The 22,055-nt window shown below is 42.9% G+C and overlaps 1 protein-coding gene across 3 annotated transcripts in view; it reads right to left on the bottom strand.

Moving 5' to 3' along the window:
* Positions 1–394: 394 nt before the first annotated feature.
* The window catches only part of LOC139754196 (neurotrypsin-like), a 108,205-nt gene continuing 86,544 nt past the window's right edge, over positions 395–22,055 (bottom strand). The window contains exons 10-16 of one of the 3 annotated variants that reach the window (XR_011713852.1): positions 21,341–21,531; positions 19,118–19,283; positions 12,809–12,955; positions 9,221–9,330; positions 6,641–6,749; positions 1,126–2,489; positions 395–925 (exon numbers count right to left, since the gene is read on the bottom strand). Coding sequence is in view for 2 of the 3 variants with exons in the window: in XM_071671409.1 (XP_071527510.1) it covers positions 2,172–2,489; positions 6,641–6,749; positions 9,221–9,330; positions 12,809–12,955; positions 19,118–19,283; positions 21,341–21,531 (1,041 nt within the window). In the remaining variant the exon portion in view is untranslated. Of the gene's footprint in view, positions 2,490–6,640; positions 6,750–9,220; positions 9,331–12,808; positions 12,956–19,117; positions 19,284–21,340; positions 21,532–22,055 lie in introns of all 3 variants that reach the window. The other 2 variants (XM_071671409.1, XM_071671408.1) reach the window with 2 other exon arrangements.

The raw sequence follows: 22,055 nt of genomic DNA, 5'->3' as shown, positions 1-22,055 counted from the left end.
GATTGAAACCGGGTTATCATAGCCTAGCGGTAGTGATCCCGCCTCTTAGGCAGGGGATCCGGGTTCGATCCTGGCTGTTGGAGGTTAGTATGTTATATATATATATATATATATATATATATATATATATATATATATATTGTCATAATCCTAACCACCTTCAGCTACGGTAGGTTTGGACCCCTTGACTTATTAGGCCAGGGTTATATCTTGAAATAAATGTTTCGTTAGACGCCGCTACCTCTAGGTAAAGGGTCGAGAGTAACATCTCTAAGCACCAAACCAGCTTTATACTTACCACATTTCAATATATAAATAGGTCACTTGAAGCACCAACAAAATAATATATTGCAAGTAATGACAAAAGTATAAGTTATAATCCAAACACACGATGGACGCTGTGGGGGGGACTAGCCACCGAAACATTTATTCTAATTAAATCTGAAATTTACATCTGCTCATAAACACTGCTGTCTTTCCAATAAACAAATAATGCATATACTCTTATCCTTCGATACGACAATTGATCAAGGACAGATGACAACAATAAGGGAAATATAACCTGATAATATACAATAACCAGTGCACACGTCTTCTCAGTCTTTTCAACAAGCAGAAAGAAAGCGAATCTGTCTGCAGCAAGTTAGCTCCAGCTCCCAGAATTTTTGTATTAACAAAACAAGAACTTTTTATACAGAAAAGTAAGAACTCTAATTTTTACAATACCCTAATAATAATTCATATGACAAGATAATGACAGTGACATGATAAAAGAAAAGATTTATAACATTCTTCGAATCTATAAAAGAAAACGTCATGATAAAAATCAAAATCAAAAAATCAAAACAATATATATATATATATATATATATATATATATATATATATATATATATATATATATATATATATATATTTTTTCATACTATTCGCCATTTCCCGCGATAGCGAGGTAGCGTTAAGAACAGAGGACTGGGCCTTTGAGGGAATATCCTCACCTGGCCCTCTTCTCTGTTCCTTCTTTTGGAAAATTAAAAAAAAAAAAAAAAAAAAACCGAGAGGGGAGGATTTCCAGCCCCCCGCTCCCTTCCCTTTTAGTCGCCTTCTACGACACGCAGGGAATACGTGGGAAGTATTCTTTCTCCCCTATCCCCAGGGAAATATATATATATATATATATATATATATATATATATATATATATATATATATATATATATATATATATATATATATATATATATATATATATATATATCGATGGACAGACAATTGTATATACATCACGAGTCGGCTTTGAACCCTTGGTAGAGTGTGCGTTCCAGCCTCATCTTTAACCTCATGCAGCTCCGATAGTGTGACAACTATGTTGTATATACATTTACCTGTCCATCAAAACCATCGGCGCCACATGAGATTAGAGTCCATGTATATGTAGAAAGAGAGAGAGAGAGAGAGAGAGAGAGAGAGAGAGAGAGAGAGAGAGAGAGAGAGAGAGAGAGAGAGAGAGAGATGGTATCTTCATTCCATATAATGGTTCCTCTGTTGTTACGTTGGTCTGCATGGCTTCTTCCTCATGCAGAGTAGTCCTGCAATATCACCTTGACTACCACCACTCCTAACTAGCAGCACTCTTACACATGACCCCCTGCCACCAACTACCACCTCCAGCCTCCAGTCTCTCCCTCTACAAATTGCTCTAACTGATAGCGCTTTTGAGTTTATATCTCTCACTTAGTTGAACACAGTTGAATAACGGTAAATATTTCACTATTTAGCAACAAATAGATTACAAGGTGGAGTTGATCTAGACTTTGCATGTATAATTACGGCAACAGATACTCCCTTCTGCACACTATAGCTTCAAATTCAGTAGAGAATTAACATTAATGGACATGTAATCTTAGGGCTGTTCAATAGCGTTGTCTTGCTTAAGAAACTTTGCAGGAAACACTGAGGATCAAATAGTGAGTAAAGGGTGGATGTGTCAGCTGAGCTTAACACTAAACTATTCCTTTTGATAGATACAAGCTCTATGGATGTCTTATAATTTTGAATGAAACTTTATAACTGGAAGATTTTTCCTCATAGTGTATCTAAGTGTCATGTTTTGGGGAATATTATTAAAATATGAAGACATCACAATATTCTTCGTGCAGAGGCTCCGTTTCTCACAGCAAGCTACTTCTACCTGGTGCAAGTTTCTCATATAGCCACCGGAGGTACTTCGTGACCCGCGTGAAGCTGTCAGGTGACCTGACTAATGAGCAGGAGAAACCTGAGGACACCATCCCATAGAGTGTGGATCTGCCGTTCACTCTGCAGGCGAGGGGTCCTCCGGAGTCGCCCTTGCAGGAGTTGACGAAGTTGGCTGGGTCTCCGGCACACACGAAGGACGAGGTATAGTTCCTGGCTCCTCCAGTGAACTGCTCCTCACACAAATGGTCCCCTACGATGCGCACCTGGGCCTCACTTGGTCTCGCTGCAGGCTGTAAATAGTACGAAATGTTGGTAAGACTAATGAATCAGTAGATCAGTCGGCGTGTTTCCCTTGGAGCACTACTCCGGGAGATGACTTTCTTCCTACTGGAAAATCCTCTGGATTACACAGCCAACCTGTACAACAATATTTGTAAGATATTCCCAAACCATTCATGGTCACCTGACAACGCTATTTCCCCATTTCTCTCTGTTATTGCATCTCGTTACTTTTTTCGCTCCTTTTGTCTTTTCATGCTTTTTTATTCACTTTTTTCCTCTAGCTGTATATACAGAAGTAACCATTTCCACGTAAGAAGCGCTTGTTTCACCAGTCTCTGGCAACCTCGCAGACACGATTGTTCTGACTCATCTCTTCCCCAGGGTGACCCCAAGATAATATACAAAATACTACTTGACCAACACATGTCTGTACTTAGCTCAGAATACAATAAGCAAGACAACGTGATTATAGAAAATAAAACCAGAAAACGATTCAGGTTAGAGCAATACTTCATACAAGGACGCATACTGACACATTTGATGAACAACAAAATCTATAGAAATGAAGGCTAGCATGGACCTGTGCCTAGGATGTGTATGCAAATCCAATTATCAACTCAGAACAGCATTCCTGAAATTCTGATGCAAAAGAGAGTGGAGATTGTTTTCCTTGTTTGGTGTAGCATTTGACCAAGTAAACCATAGGGTCTTACAAGGGAAACTGTGAAACATAGGTTTAAAAATCAGGTGAATCAAAGAGTCTCTAACAGATAATTCATAGTCGTTGCAAAGGTACTATACCTGGTGAAGATGTTCTCCCACGGGTGCTATAAGGAACAGCAGTAGCCTTAGTTATCTTGATGATATCAGACATTAACAGGGGAAGGGTAGGAAGATGCCTTCCTGACTGCACTAAACACAGTAAAGCATAGGATAAGAAAAACTACAAAAAGGCATGAAAAAGACTCGGAAATTATCTGTGAATGGAAAGCAAAATCAAAACATAAGAGGCACTAATATTGATTTTGAAGTCTGTGTTCACTTACACATTGGACATAAGCTGAGTATTTGAGTGAGAATGTCTTGAGAGACAGTATTCATTTGATCGCCAGTGTTAATGAGAAAGTGGTAAAGATAAAAGGCATCTACACAGATATGAAGTATCGTTAAAGACAGAGTAGACTTTGCGCAAAGCAGCAAATAAGCTGTACATATATATGTACTGCAGAAAAGTGTTACTGTCTGTCTGTCCGTTCGTCCATGGTCTGTAGACAGAGAAAGAAAAATACAATTGCCAGTAATTCATCGATTTCTTAGGCAGGATGGAAATTACTGGCTGCTGTGGTGGAATATCTTCGGGAAACTATTTCATTGTTTAGCGGAAAGGCTGTGCCTGTAATATGGGAAGAATAAAGAGGAGAAAATGGCTTGAAGATTGATTATACCACTGAGCGATGCCATCTACCGTTCAGGTTGTGATGGACAGGGTAGGAGAGGGCAGCGGTGGTGAGGGAGGGGGTTGTGGCCTGTAGAATGGAGGGAGTGATAAGGGAGGGTGTGGTGGCCAGGAATACACGGAGTAGTGGTAGTGAGGAAGGGCGTGGTAGCCCTCCTCAGCAGCGAGCAGAAAGCCCAAGTCTGCCAGTCCATCACATTCCTGTTTTGGTGTGTTGTCATAGACTACTGTTTCTGATGTCACAAGTTGTGAACACAATGCTAATCCAGCTAGTGATCAGTTCGTTGAGCTCACCAGATATGATCATAGCAATACCTCAGGTTTTGTGGTCATTATATCTAGATCTACGAGTTATGACCAGAATACTACCCCAGTTCTTTTGGTCATTGTATCTGGGGTCACTCTGGGGAAGATATTAGTCAGGACAAGCGTGTCTGCGACTTTGCCACTGCTATCCAAGCTCTCGTAGTTACTAGTTTTGATTCCATGAGTTGTGGCCACAGCACAGGACACAAGGACTTATATTACATTTTTTTAAAGTTAAAGGCTCAATCACGGCCTTAAGGCCCGGCCTAAATTGAAATATAGAGAGGATAATGAAAGGGAAAAAGGAGACACAGGAAAGTATTTACGAATTTTGTAGGAAGTGAAAAACCTGTCTTTCAAATTGTACCAGGTCATAGTTATTGGGAAAGTCAAGAGAAGTTAGACAGTTCCAAAGCTTCGATATGTGGGGAAAGAAACACTTGTCATAACGGCCCATCCTTTAGTTGCCAACGACCACACAGTGATCATGTGATGAACCAGCTTGCCGAGTATTGCGTGGTCTAGCTAGCAGTCGTGCCAGAAAAGCAGCCAGCTCGGGAGCAAAAACCAAAGTAATACATTTCGAAAAGGGTAAGTGAACCAGCATTACGATGTAGGGCAAGAAGGTTAAGTTTTGAAGTTAGCCTGGGACAGTTTATGAGTCGGCCCGCTTTCGACTCAACTGTCAAGCAAGGATGCAGAGATAGAACCATCCTAGATGTGAGAGCAGTACTCCATGCAAGGATAAATCAGTTCTTTGTATAAACGGAGCAACTGTTTAGAAGAAAAGGAGTTTCGACATCTAAACAGAGCATCCAGTTTCTTAGAATTATCTTGACCACGGAGTCAATTTTTGTATGACTTAAAATACAGAGGACACGACATCTATACGCATGGGGCATGTGAAGTACATAATCCTGGCCAGTCTCTTTTATCACTGGACCCAGCTTCGTAAAAGCTGGGTCCAGTGATAAAAAGCTTTCCACAAGAAAGTCGAAGACAGTGTTCCAAACAGTCCCCAGTTTCGATTGTGGAGAGAGTTCATCTCATCTCCAAAGGGAGAGTTGGCTATATTGATACAATGCCACAGGAAGGGTAACAAGAAAGTTAAAAGTGCAAATAGGATTTGGAAACGTAAACTAACTACAAAGGGAATAAATAAATTTGGAACAGGTCGGCCAAATCTCTGCAGGCAGGACTGAAGACAAGCTTAACCGTGAACTCTAAACTTTGGCGTACGTACATAGGTGTTTAATCAGTGAGCGACCTTGTCAACAGTTCTTCAGCACTGCTGGAAATCTAAAGATATTACAGGTAAACTCAAGAAATGGTTGAGAGCGATCATTGCAGTCTGAAAACTGAATAGAAAGTAATGGAGTCGAAACTAACTATTAGGCATTCCTTTTGACAAGAGTGAGTGTGGGCAAGAGTTTGCTAACGTGTCGACTTTCATTACCAAATGGTAGATCAACTACTTCTATATATCTTAAGGTAATCATCGGAAGTGAAATACAATAGATTGTGAATAATTACGGTAATGATAATGATGATAATGCAAAGGAATTCAAACAGCAAGAGACCACCAGGTCCGAGGCTATTTGCGATTGTAGAAGAAATCAGAAACACAGAGACGAACGTGGTAATGGTAGAAAATCATAATGAAGAAACAAGTTGTCGCCTTCATGTCTAACTAAAGAAATGCATATCATGTCAGCCGTGGATCTGAAGCGAAATATTTGTCAAGTTTATTATGAAACGTATCTATGGCACTGCTTTTAAACCACACTAATTGGTAAATCATTCTATATAGTAAACAACAATCCTACTGAAGTAAACGTGATCCACCTCATCAGAAATAAAACATTTACCCACAAGTTTGTATCTATTATTTTCAGTGAAATCAAGCTTGTTATATCGATACCATCAAACCTCTCGATAGATTTGAATACCTATTATAAATCATCTAACTCTCTCTCTCTCTCTCTCTCTCTCTCTCTCTCTCTCTCTCTCTCTCTCTCTCTCTCTCTCTCTCTCTCTCTCTCTCTCTCTCTCTCTCTCTCTCTCTCTCTCTCTCCTAATCTAGATATAAGTCGTCCAAGCGGCTTTCATAGGATTTGTCTCAATCCGAGAATCATTTTGGTAGCACGCCGCTGTACTCTCCGTTCTGTCTATCTTTATTGGAGAAGGATGACCAAACTGTACAAAAAAAAACTCAAGGTATGGACGCACCAGCGAATAGTAAAGATCGAAGATTATTTCTTAAATTTACAGTCGGAAGCCACAGCATTACTACAGCACTAGTGGCCGCTTTACCCTTGGTTCCACCAGTTGTGATCACAGTACAGACCCAGCACTGGTGGTCACTACCAACAAGAAGCATCAGTAAGTATTACGTACCTTCCCCAGGTAGAAGGTGGGTCCCCAACCTATGACGGTGCAGCTCTCCAGGTCATCGTAGTCATCACCAACTCTGGGTAGACAGATGGGCCGCACACGTGGTCCAAACCTGCCGATGATACCTGACATTAGCACTGGTGACCTGGTACCTCTGTGGTGACTGGATGACACTTGGTACTTGTGTGGTGACTGAATGACACTCAGTACTTGTGTGGTGACTGTATGACACTTGGTACATGTGTGGTGACCGTATGACACTTGTAACCAGTGTGGTGACTGGATGGCACTTGGTACCTGTGTGGTGACTGGATGACACCTGGTATTAGTGTGGTGACTGGATGATACTTGGTCTCTGTGTGGTGACAGGATAACACCTGGTACTTGTGTGGTGACTGGATGACACTTGGTACGTGTGTGGTGACTGGATGACACTTGGTACTTGTGTGGTGACTGGATAACACTTGGTACTTGTGTGGTGACTGGATGACTCTAGGTATTTGTGTAGTGACTGGATAACACTTGGTACTTGTGTCGTGACTGGATGACACTTGGTACTTGTGTGGTGACTGGATAATACTTGGTACTTGTGTGGTGACTGGATGACTCTAGGTATTTGTGTAGTGACTGGATAACACTTGGTACTTGTGTCGTGACTGGATGACACTTGGTACTTGTGTGGTGACTGGATAACACTTGGTACTTGTGTGGTGACTGGATGACTCTAGGTATTTGTGTAGTGACTGGATAACACTTGGTACTTGTGTAGTGACTGGATGACTCTAGGTATTTGTGTAGTGACTGGATGACACTTGGTACTTGTGTGGTGACTGGATAGCACTTCATACCTGTGTGGTGACTGGATAATACTTAGTACCTATGTAGTGACTGGATGACACTTGGTACTTGTGTGGTGACTGGATAACACATGGTACATGTGTGGTGACTGGATGACACTTAGTAACTGTGTGGTGACTGGGGAACACTTGGTACCTCTGTGGTGACTGGATAACACTTGGTACATGTGTGGTGACTGGATAACACTTGGTACCTGTGTGGTGACTGGATAACACTTGGTACTTGTGTGGTGACTGGATGACACTTGGTACCTGTGTGGTGACTGGATAACATTTGATACCTGTGTGGTGACTGGATAACACTTGGTACCTGTGTGGTCACTGGATAAAACTTGGTACTTGTGTGGTGACTGGATGACACTTGGTACCTGTGTGGTGACTAACACTTGGTACCTGTGTGGTGACTGGATGACACTTGGTGCTTGTGTGGTGACTGGATGATACTTGTTACTTGTGTGATGACTGGATGATACTTGGTGCTTGTGTGGTGACTGGATGATACTTGGTACTTGTGTGGTGACTGGATGACTCTAGGTATTTGTGTAGTTACTGGATGACACTTGGTACTTGTGTGGTGACTGGATAGCACTTGTTACTTGTGTGGTAACTGGATGACACTTGGTAATTGTGTTGTGACTGGATAGCACTTGATACATGTGTGGTGACCGGATGACACTTGGTAACTGAATGGTGCACAAACACATGGGTTCGGGGTGAGACCCAACAACTAGGGGAGGGAGCCACAAGTGGAAGAACGATGCAACAGGTAGTGGAGAGAGACACAACTTCCTACCCAGGTCACACCACATCACTCCCCGTCACCATCCCTACCCAGGTCACACCACATCACTCCCCGTCACCATCCCTACCCAGGTCACACCACATCACTCCCCGTCACCATCCCTACCCAAGTCACACCACATTACTCCCCTCACCATCCCTACCCAGGTCACACCACATCACCCCCCGTCACCATCCCTACCCAGGTCACACCACATTACTCCCCGTCACCATCCCTACCCAGGTCACACCACATCACTCCCCGTCACCATCCCTACCCAGGTCACTCCAAATTACTCCCCGTCACCATCCCTACCCAGGTCACACCACATTACTCCCCGTCACCATCCCTACCCAGGTCACACCACATTACTCATCGTTACCATCCCTACCAGGTCACACCATGTTACTCCTCGTCACCATCCCTATCCAGGTCACACCACATTATTCACCGTCACCATCTCTACCCAGGTCACTCCACATTACTCCTCATCACCATCCCTATCCAGGTCACACCACATCACTCACCGTCACCATCTCTACCCAGGTCACTCCACATTACTCCTCGTCACCATCCCTACCCAGGTCACACCACATTATTCACCGTCACCATCTCTACCCAGGTCACTCCAAATTACTCCCCCTCACCATCCCTACCCAGGTCACACCACATTATTCACCGTCACCATCCCTACCCAGGTCACACCACATTACTCCCCGTCACCATCCCTACCCAGGTCACACCACATTACTCACCGTCACCATCCCTACCCAGATCACAACACATCACTAACCGTCACTATTCCTACCCAGGTCACACCATATTACTCCCCGTCACCATCCCTAACCAGGTCACACCACATCACTCCCCGTCACCATCCCTACCCAGGTCACACCACATCACTCCCCGTCACCATCCCTACCCAGGTCACACCACATCACTCACCTGATCCCTCGACCATTCTTGCGCTGGACCTTCAGTAGGGCGATGTCGTTGTCGTTGAAGGAGAGGCGGTCGAACTCCTCGTGTTGCCACACTTTGTCGATGAAATAATCCTGTAATACCGGAACGTTGCATCACTGTTCACGTAACACTCATTATAAATCGTCTCCAATGAATTTGCATATCATGTGGACATGTATCAAAATTTGCATAAAGACTCGTATCTTGGCAAGGATTTTCTTCCCTCTGACCACCATCATGACAATGTGGATACCCTTGATCACTATGACACCGGAGATCCACGTGATCATTATGACGCCGATGACCCACTTGACCATCCGTCACATCCACTCGAACCCTTATAAGATCTAGTTCCTTATTTTAGCTTCTCTTTCCTCCTCCTCTTCCTCCTCCTTCCACCCCATCTCCACACAGTTCATAGTAACCACTGAGGCGACCCATGTCCTGTGTAACTGCTGCTGGGGACGCCCTTGTTCTATGTAGTACCCACTTGTTGGACCCTCGTTCTGGGTAGTAACCACTGAGAAGTCTCTTGTTCCGTGTAGTAATGACTGGGGAGAGCCTTGTTCTTTGAAATAACTACTGGAATGACGTTTGTTTAGTATAGTAACCACTGGGGATACCCGTATTTTGTGTAGCAGCATCGAGGAGACCATTGTTCTTTGGATTAACCACTGGGGTGACCCTTGTCTTGTAAGAAAAACGATAAGAAATTGCTGTTCACTGCAGAGCAGCGTCAGACACTGGAACACATCAGAAGAACGCAAATAACTGATCCCTTGCTACGGAGAAATCATCTAAGTGGGGAACAATACGGACTCGGGGAAACAATGCTGTGCTTAACGCTGAGATTTCCGTGGGAGGCTGAGAACAGTTTTAGAGCAAAGAGAAAGATGGTTCGATGTTGTGTTTCTCCTCTGCCAGAAAGTGTTTGAAACTGTATTACATTGCGGTACGGTAGGGAAACTATACCTTCAGGCAAGAATAAGGAGATTCCTTCGAAGGATAGAAAATTATCTTAGGAAACAAAGGACTCATGTTAGAGGAGCCTTCTAGATATGGGCTGGGGTGCCCAGCATAATTGAATGTAAAGTGATGACAATGGGGCGCATTTAAAGGCATCGTTATGAATGTTATTCAGTAAGAGTTAAACTACAAGATGTTTCTTCAGTTTCTTCACTGCACTTAAGCACAAAGAAATGATAAGAAAGATCTAGACGGAGGCAACAAAGAATGATCCAGAATTAAGTAGGCTGAGTTACAGGAAAACCCAGAAGCCTTAAAATTGACCGTCGTGGAAGAAAGAAGACTGAGGGGTGATCCGATCATGAGCTATGATTTTCTAAACCTGCTCGATTATGTAGAGAGTGAACAGTTCCTCAAAAGATACATAAATGGAACGACCAGAAGCCATAGCATGAAATCAAGTAAATACTTTGCTAGAAAGGATGTAAATAATAGATACTTTAATAGTTTGAAAGTAGTGGATGAAACGAATAAACTGAGTTATGATATGGCGAATGTCGACAGCATACATAAAGAAGTTTGTAAAGTTGTATGATAGTAGTGAAAGTATGTGATGTGGACCTATGAGTGTAAGGTGCACACACACACACACACACACACACACACACACACACACACACACACACACACACACACACACACACACACACACACACAGGACTATTAGAAGACAGTAATGTTAGACTGAAAGTAATATCTTCATATGTTGATGGATTTATACTCATTGACAAAGAGCTAGAATTCAAGGCTCTCATAAGGAAAAGTGCACCTGATATTGTCAGAGTTTGGAGACAAAGCTTACTAAATAGATAAGATCTTACCTGTTCTGTCCAGAAGAGTACATGATGATGAGGAGGGAAAGAGACGACCAAGGAGGGGAGGGATTGGGCACCTTGATATGAGATAGTCTTAAGTTTCAAGATGGATCATTCATACAATACATAATGGAAAGAGCGACCGTAGGGAAGAAGTGCAAGCTGGTCTTGATATCATATGATCCTTTAAAGAATTACAATGATCCGAACTACAAGATAATGATAAAATGATAACAGTGAAGGAACAATCAGGATTGTACATAAAGCAGTAACACACAGGGACTGAGACACCACCGTTGCTAGATCATATCTTTACACACGTTGAGAATATAGACGATACATCCAATGGGAAAATTGACTATGTAGTGCTCAAGTTTGACTACGTGGTGAATGAGGACATTGAAAGAGCACAGGTGAAACAAGACGTAAGATGGAGATATAATCGCAAACAAAACACAAGCCTCAACAATTTTTATGGCAACACAGATTGGGAAATGGAGTTCGGGAGCCAGGGCTTTGTGGTGAGTGGGTCTATGAAAAAAGGAGTAGACACAGAGACACCTCTAGCTCTAAAAACAGAGGAAATGGTAAGAAAGAGGAAAGAATGACTCAATAAAAGATGTCAGAATGCAAAGGAGCTTCGAGATATGCAGTGGCGAAGATATGGAGTGCTCTCCAGCCAGCCAGTGTTTGCAAGTTATAAGAAAGCAAGGAGCGGGGAGGACAATAGGTTAAGAAAGGAGGAGAGAAGAAACAATGAAAAGAATGCTGTGAACAAGACAGGGGATAATCCAAAACTATTCCATAAATTCATCAGGAATTAATTATCAAGTAAAGCGCAGTTAATCAGGCTGTGAGATTCAGAGGGTAGAACTATTGGCGTTGATATAAGGATATGGAGGGAATCGGAAAACAAGTTCAAAAGTGTTTCCACAGTAGAAGAAACTATGGCTCTATCACCAGTGAGATAGAATAGGAGGAGCTATTGGAAAGCACTGAGATATCTGAACAAGACATCAACGAAGTACTAAAAGTTCTTGACCCATACAAGACTCGTGCTCCCCATGAAATTTCACCATGTTTCGAAAATGTGTGTGATACCCTCCCGTAAAGCACAGACAGGTAATTACACACACACACACACACACACACACACACACACACACACACACACGTACGAGTCTTCGTAAAGTGGTGGTTAGCTTGGGCCTGGGTTCAATTCCTGGACAGGGCAGCCGGCTCACAGCGAACCCATATTATACTCAGATGTATCATAATATGCTGAATGATGGTGGGACTGCCATGCTGACTTCATCAAGAACCTCCACTTTGTACCCACCTCCTCACACTCCACCAACAGGATCCACCTTGTACCCACCTCCTCAGACTCCACCAAGAGGATCCACCGTGTACCCACCTCCTCAGACTCCACCAACAGGATCCACCTTGTACCCACCTCCTCAGACTCCACCAAGAGGATCCACCCTGTACCCACCTCCTCAGACTCCACCAAGAGGATCCACCGTGTAACCACCTCCTCAGACTCCACCAAGAGGATCCACCTCGTATCCACCTCCTCAGACTCCACCAAGAGGATCCACCGTGTACCCACCTCCTCAGACTCCACCAAGAGGATCCACCGTGTACCCACCTCCTCAGACTCCACCAAGAGGATCCACCGTGTACCCACCTCCTCAGACTCCACCAAGAGGATCCACCGTGTACCCACCTCCTCAGTCTCTTCGTCAAAGTCGGAATTGTAGTCTCCGACCCTGACCACCAGGTTGAGGCGACCCACGTAACGCAGACAGTGAGCAGCGGTGACCACGTAGTCCTCAGAGATGATGCTGCCCCCACACGTCAGTCTACCACCTTCCTGCCAATACCAACACATCACTAGTAACGCGGCCACTGGTAGAAACACAGTCTTTAGTAACCTAACACTAACATAAGCGCTAGTATCACAGTGACTGATAGGTGTTACAAACGAATTCATGAGGAAAAACATAGGCATTAGGAACATAGCCATTAGTAACACAGACGTTGGGAACATAGTCATTAGTAACACAGACGTTAGTAATATGGTCATTAGTTAATTACACAAGCTTTAGTAATATACTCATTAGTAATACAGCAGTCAGTAGTTTAGGCGTTAGTAACAGTCAGCAACACTGACGTTAGTAACAAAATAATTAGTAACACAGATGTAAGACAGTCATTACTCACACATAGGTTGCAGTAACATAGTCATTACTAAGACAGGCGTTAGCAACACAACCAATAGTAACACAGACATTAACAACACAGTCATTACTTACACACTAGTCTTAGTAACACAGTCAATGTAACACAGGCATTATCAACACTGTCATTAGTATCAGAAGCGATAGTAACACAAACATTGTTAACAAAAGAGCCGGCAGCACAGTCATAGTAATACCAGGTGTTAGTAACATAGTCGTTAGTAACATCGACGTCAATAACACGCTCATTGATAGCACAAGCGTTACAAACAAAGTCATCAGTAACACAAGTTTTAATAACATAGTCATTAGTAACAAAGGCATTAGTAACAGTCACGTCACTAGAAACACAAAAGTCACCAGTAACACAGGCGTTCATGATATAGTAATTAATAACACAGGCGTTAATAAAACAGCTACAGTGAAAAAAGCGTTAGTAAAACAGTCTTTGATAACACAGGCGTTAGTAGCACAACTATCATTAACAGAAGCGCTAGTAAGTCATTACTCACACACAGGCGTTACTAACACAGGTATTGGTTACATAGTCATTATTCACACACAAGCGTTAGTAACAATGTCTTTAGTAACATTTGTGTTAGTAACACAGGTGTTGACGAAACAGCCAATATTAACACAGAGCCGTTAGTAACAAAGTTATTACTCCCACACAGGTGTTACTAACACAATCGTTAGCAACACATGCGATAGAAACCCAGGTGTTTATAACAAAGGTATTATACACACAGGCGTTAGTTACAGAATCATCTGTAACACACAAGTAAGATATTCATGATTAAGACACTCTTCAGTAACAACACCAAGAGTAACACCACCAAGAGTAGCACCTCTTTGGTAACACACTCAACAGTAACACAGTCTGGAGTAACACATTTAACAGGATCCGAGAACGGTCTGTGTTGTACCAGTTGTTATTAATGTCAGCGTTGGTAGTTGATCGTTGTGAATCCTGGAATAAAACACTTAGCGACAGAAGGTGTATAACACCTCGAGGTATATCACCATCATGACAGAATATAACACCTCGAGGTATATCACCATCATGACAGAAGAATATAACACCTCGAGGTATATCACCATCATGACAGAAGAATATAACACCTCGAGGTATATCACCATCATGACAGAAGAATATAACACGTCGAGGTATATCACCATCATGACAGAAGAATATAACACCTCGAGGTATATCACCATCATGGCAGAAGAATATAACACGTCGAGGTATATCACCATCATGACAGAAGAATATAACACGTCGAGGTATATCACCATCATGACAGAAGAATATAACACCTCGAGGTATATCACCATCATGACAGAAGAATATAACACGTCGAGGTATATCACCATCATGACAGAAGAATATAACACGTCGAGGTATATCACCATCATGACAGAAGAATATAACACCTCGAGGTATATCACCATCATGGCAGAAGAATATAACACCTCGAGGTATATCACTATCATGACAGAAGAATATAACACCTCGAGGTATATCACCATCATGACAGAAGAATATAACACCTCGAGGTATATCACCATCATGACAGATTATAACACCTCGAGGTATATCACCATCATGGCAGAAGAATATAACACCTCGAGGTATATCACCATCATGACAGAAGAATATAACACCTCGAGGTATATCACCATCATGACAGAAGAATATAACACCTCGAGGTATATCACCATCATGGCAGAAGAATATAACACCTCGAGGTATATCACCATCATGGCAGAAGAATATAACACCTCGAGGTATATCACCATCATGACAGAAGAATATAACACCTCGAGGTATATCACCATCATGACAGAATATAACACCTCGAGGTATATCACCATCATGACAGATTATAACACCTCGAGGTATATCACCATCATGACAGATTATAACACCTCGAGGTATATCACCATCATGACAGAAGAATATAACGCCTCGAGGTATATCACCATCATGACAGATTATAACATCCTCAGGTATACCATCATCATGACAGAAGGTTATAACATCCTCAGGTATACCATCATCATGACAGAAGGGTATAACATCCTCAGGTATACCATCATCAAAACAGAAGGGTATAATGTCCTCAGGTATGCCATCATCATGACAGAAGGGTATAACATCCTCAGGTATACCATCATCATGACAGAAGGGTATAACATCCTCAGGTATACCACCATTATGACAGAGGGGTATAACATCCTCAGGTATACCATCAACATGACAGAAGGGTATAACATTCTCAGGTATACCATCATCATGACAGAAGGGTATAACATCCTAAGATATACCATCATGACAGAAGGGTATAACATCCTCAGGTATACCATCATCATGACAGAAGGATATAACATCCTCAGGTATACCACCATCAAGACAGAAGGGTATAATATATTCAGGTATACCACCATCATGACAGAAGGGTATAACATCCTCAGGTACACCATCATCAAGACAGAAGGGTATAACATCCTCAGGTATACCATCATCAAGACAGAAGGGTATAACACCCAGAGGTATACCACCATCATGACAGTAGGGTATAACATCCCAGGTATACCACCATCATGACAGAAGGGTATAACACCCCGATGTATATCACCATCATGACAGAACGGTATAACATCCTCAGGTATACCATCATCATGACAGAAGGGTATAACATCCTCAGTATACCATCATCATGACAGAAGGGTATAACATCCTCAGGTATACCATCATCATGACAAGGGTATAATCTCAGTATACATCATCATGACAGAGGTATAACATCCTCAGTATACCCATATGACAGAAGGGTTATAACATCCTCAGGTATACCATCATCATGACAGAAGGGTATAACATCCTCAGGTATACCATCATCATGACAGAAGGGTATAACATCCTCAGGTATACCATCATCATGACAGAAGGGTATAACATCCTCAGGTATACCATCATCATGACGAGAAGGTATAACATCCTCAGGTATACCATCATCATGACAGAAGGGTATAAATCCTCAGGTATACCATCATCATGACAGAAGGGGGTATAACATCCTCAGGTATACCACCATCATGACAGAAAGGGTATAACATCCTCAGGTATACCATCATCATGACAGAAGGGTATAACATCCTCAGGTACTCCATCATCAAGACAGAAGGGTACACATCCTCAGGTATACCATCATCATGACAGAAGGGTATAACATCCTCATGTATACCATCATCATGACAGAAGGGTATAACATCCTCAGGTATACCACATCATGACTGAAGGGTATAACATCCTCAGGTATACCATCATCATGACAGAAGGGTAATAACATCCTCAGGTATACCATCATCAGGACAGAAGGGTATAACAGCCTCAGGTATACCATCATCATGACAGAAGGGTATAACATCCTCAGGTATACCATCATCATGACAAAGGGTATAACATCCTCAGGTATACCATCATCAGACAGAAGGGCTATAACATCCTCAGGTATACCATCATCATGACAGAGGGGTATAACATCCTCAGGTATACCATTATCATGATAGAAGGATATAACATCCTCATTTATAACATCATCATGAGAGAAGGGTATAACATCCTTAGGTATACCATCATTATGACAGAAAGGTATAACATCCTCAGGTATACCATCATCATGACAGAAGGGTATAACATCCTAAGGTATATAATCATCATGACAGAAGGGTATAACATCCTCAGATATACCATCATCATGACAGAAGGCTATAACATCCTCAGGTATACCATCATCATGACAGAAAGGTATAACATCCTCAGGTATACCATCCATCATGACAGAAGGGTATAACATCCTCAGGTATACCATCATCATGACAGAAGGGTATAACATCCTCAGGTATACCATCATCATGACAGAAGGGTATAACATCCTCAGGTATACCATCATCATGACAGAAGGGTATAACATCCTCAGGTATACCACCATCATGACAGAAGGGTATAACATCCTCAGGTATACCATCATCATGACAGAAGGGTATAACATCCTCAGGTATACCATCATCATGACAGAAGGGTATAACATCCTCAGGTATACCATCATCATGACAGAAGGGTATAACATCCTCAGGTATACCATCATCATGACAGAAGGATATAACATCCTCAGGTATACCATCATCATGACAGAAGGGTATAACATCCTCAGGTATACCATCATCATGACAGAAGGGTATAACATCCTCAGGTATACCATCATCATGACAGAAGGTATAACATCCTCAGGTATACCATCATCATGACAGAAGGTATAACATCCTCAGGTATACCATCATCATAACAGAAGGGTATAACATCCTCAGGTATACCATCATCATGACAGAAGGGTATAAAATCCTCAGGTATACCATCATCATGACAGAAGGATATAACATCCTCATGTATACCACCATCATGACAGAAGGGTATAACATCCTCAGGTATACCATCATCATAACAGAAGTGTATAACATCCTCAGGTATACCATCATCATGACAGAAGGGTATAACATCCTCAGGTATACCATCATCATGACAGAAGGGTATAACATCCTCAGGTATGCCATCATCATGACAGAAGGATATAACATCCTCATGTATACCACCATCATGACAGAAGGGTATAACATCCTCAGGTATACCATCATCATGACAGAAGGGTATAACATCCTCAGGTATACCATCATCATGACAGAAGGATATAACATCCTCATATATACCACCATCATGACAGAGGGGTATAACATCCTCAGGGATGCCATCATCATAACAGAAGGGTATAACATCCTCAGGTATACCACCATCATGACAGAAGGATATAACATCCTCAGGTATACCATCATCATAACAGAAGGGTATAACATCCTCAGGTATACCATCATCATGACAGAAGGGTATAACATCCTCAGGTATACCATCATCATAACAGAAGGGTATAACATCCTCAGGTATACCATCATCATAACAGAAGGGTATAACATCCTCAGGTATACCAACATCATAACAGAAGGGTATAACATCCTCAGGTATACCAACATCATAACAGAAGGGTATAACATCCTCAGGTATACCAACATCATAACAGAAGGGTATAACATCCTCAGGTATACCAACATCATAACAGAAGGGTATAACATCCTCAGGTATACCAACATCATAACAGAAGGGTATAACATCCTCAGGTATACCAACATCATAACAGAAGGGTACACGAGATATATACCATCTTACCCTAGAAGTGGTCAAGTCTGCCCACAACACCTCACAACAGGAGTAAGTCTCACATTCTCTGGTGATCTGTTGATAAGGTGTCAGTAGTAAGATGTCAGTTGTCTTCATTTTTGAATAATTGTCTTCATTTAAGAATGTCAAGAAAGCAAAAGCCTTATCTATGTTCCCCAAGGCAGACTGACAGTGTTTCGTTGCTTATTCTTAGCACCTGCACCATGATGACATGACCCTTGTGAATGATGACCACAGTATCACCACACACACACGGGTCCTTCTGGTAAACTCAGAGCGGTTTTGTCCATTGACAAATGTTTACAAGTGGCACCCGTCTGACTGATCCAGGGTTGGCCCCTGTCCCAGTGGTGGTCAGAGGACATGTACTACTAAGTGGTGCTGGTGGTCAGAAGACAGGGACTACGGTAAAAACAATTTGTGCTGGTGGTCAGAAGATGGGGTCTATGGTAAGACCAGCGGCACTGGTAATCAGACCATGTAATGGTTGGGATGATCTACGTACCTGTCTAGCGGAGCGGAGGGAGACGAGCCAGGGGGCATCGAATCGTGAGGGTACCTTCCCGCTGCGTACTTTTGCCAGCTTGGTAAGGAACTGCCTGGAGGCGTCTTCGGGCTGTCCGCAGTCCGCTGGTAACAGCGACCGTAGCGCTGCGTCCAGCTGCCCGCCACTGAAATGCATTGTTGACTTGAGTACTTTCTTCCCGATGTACCATATATCTTATCACGAATTTATGTCTTGATTTATATTCAACTTTTGCTTGGGAAATCAATCAAATTAATCCGTCACTTGTTTATGACGATTAAGGAAAGTTGGCAGTGAAATCTCAAGAATCAGGTGGAGCTGAACTAGAGGGGAATCACAAGCGAAATTAGCTAAATCGGGGAGCAAGGCAGATGACAGGCAAATTGTGTAAGGTGTGTTGAGGCGGCCAGATGCCCAGAGGTTTAACACCAGAGGCTTAACTGTGATTTCTGAGCGGGATATGAGAGTGATCGCTCAAATGAAGGCGTAACTGTGTGTTGATACGAGGTGTTCCACATATAAACGTCACTTTGTAAAATAGATGAACAAGAGTGCCCACCCCGGGAAAGCCGCCGAAGTTACATCATCTCTTGCTCGTCTAAGATGCCCTCGGATTCGACGTTGCGTACCAGATGATTTTGGGATGAGCTAGGGAGGTAGATAGCACCGACAATGGTCGGTAAAACGGCAAGAGAAGCCAGTGACAGAACTCACTGTAAACTGTTTAGAGGTAACGCCTGTACTCTGTAATCAGGAAGTGGTACAGTGCAAAGCTGAGGAGGAAGGGCGAGAACCACCTCAAAATTATTAAGAGATGTGTGCAGTCCAGACCTGGACGAAAAGACGATGATACAGACCAGAGTAAGGTCAAGTACAGACCTGGACGAAAAGACGATGATACAGACCAGAGTAAGGTCAAGTAGAGCAGTGTACTTCAACCTGATGTAGAGACGAGTGTACACTCACGAGCCCAGTAACGTCTCCGCTAGGACATCTATGTGTGTATAGCCAGTTTCTCCACCCATAGGTTAATGTGCTGTGCGGTAAGCCTCTCCACCCACAGCTCTACATGTTTGCGGTCAGCTTCTCCATCTGTACATCTACATGTATGTATGTGCAACATTTTCATCCACTGATTTAGATGTTGAGATTATCTGCAATGATTTTGAGACTGGGTTCTGGTTCATGGTGTGTGTGTGTGTGTGTGTGTGTGTGTGTGTGTGTGTGTGTGTGTGTGTGTGTGTGTGTGTGAAGGATAGGCGGAACTATGGTTGCTGAACACCTTATCAAGGGTATCTGTTCAGTCTATCAGTAGACAGGAGCGAGGGAGACGATACACAGTTCGTGCACATTTTGCCACATCGTCACAGATTTCATTAAATTTGGTGACAAATATAAACTGTCTGTAAACTTTATTACTGATGACGTAATGTCTGAATCATATATTGACTGTAATTTTACTGTACTGAATAATAGCTTGGTCGCCTATATCTCTGTCTATATTACGGAAATTAATAAATCCAATAGGAAGTTGCAGAATCTTTAGATTTGAAAAAAAAAAAAAATGAGTTTGACTTAAGAACGCCATCCAGACGCTCTACAGGCGTAGAACATCCTAGAAAATAATACGTTTTTGGTTTATGTGCGTATAATGGCCCAAGTCTGGTACAGGCTACCACCCCTGACCATGGTGACCTGTGCTGCATATAAAAACCATGAAGTTCACCACAACTGCAGTGTCCGGAGGGGCTACCTCTGAGTGAGGTTATACGTGAGTGGCACAACCCACAGTAAGGCAGATGGTGAGGGGTCTATCCCAGAGTCAGGCACATAGGGAATAGTACAGACAGCTGGCAGGCGGTACATCCCGCAGAAAGAAGAAAAAAGATAGTAATGCAGCCCACAGTAGGGCATTTAGAGAGTGGTACAGTCCACAGAAAGGAGACCTGGGAGTGGTGCTGGACTACCCACAGTAAGGCAGCTAAGGAGTGGTGCAGTCCATAGTAAGACAACTGGAAAGTAGTACAGTCCACAAGAAAGCAGCTAGGGAGTGGCAAAGCCCACAGTAAGGCACATAGAGAGTTGTACAGCCCAAAGCTAGGCATTTAGAGAGTGGTACAGTCCATAGTAGAGCAGTTTGGGGAACAGGAGGAGAATATTACACCTAAAGGAGTTACACCTGCAGTGCTGGTGAAGACTCACCTGTGGGAGCAGGTAACACCTGCCATGCCAGTGGAGGAGCAGGTGCCGTTGTTAAGCCTGATGCGGCAGCCCTGGAGGTCTTTCTCAGTACCCAGACAGTCGAGGAGCAGGTGCCACATGGGCCCTGGGCCGCGCCCCACCACCCTCTGTGCCTGGGCCTGGCCATGGTAACCAAGCATCCTACACGCCACCTGTAACAAGAATCACAACGTAGGAGCAACGGACAAAAAGGCCCAAGGACGGTGGTACAGCTTACATACAGTAGCTCCTCCTCCTGTAAACGTTACTTGATAAGATGATAGTATGATTACAACATTAAGAAAAATAAGAATATACTTAAAGTTCTTACAAATGTGAAATACGTACCTAATCTGCCTGACTTGGAATGAAGGCTTTACCCGTTACAGTGATACACCAGCTGTGACTGGTCGATAGTGACACCAGTTATTAATGAGTCATTACCAGTGATCATCATGTGGCCAGGTGCAGTCTGGCCAGGTACATTGTGGCCAGGTACAGTGTGGCCAGGTGCAGTCTGGCCAGGTACATTGTGGCCAGGTACAGTGTGGCCAGGAAGGTACCGGCGCTGCCCACCGCATGGTGATGTGTGGAAAGTACGTGGGATAATCTGCGCCCTGGTTCATCGTCTTGTTCTTTGTCAATAAACAGATAGACAGGTGTACTTGTGTTATGCACGTACCTTGTAATGGCAGGC

Source organism: Panulirus ornatus, chromosome 16, assembly GCF_036320965.1.
Source record: "Panulirus ornatus isolate Po-2019 chromosome 16, ASM3632096v1, whole genome shotgun sequence".
NCBI classification, from domain to species: Eukaryota; Metazoa; Arthropoda; class Malacostraca; order Decapoda; family Palinuridae; genus Panulirus; species Panulirus ornatus.
The sequence above is the reverse complement of the archived record's forward strand: the minus strand, read 5'-3'. Positions and strand labels throughout refer to the sequence as shown.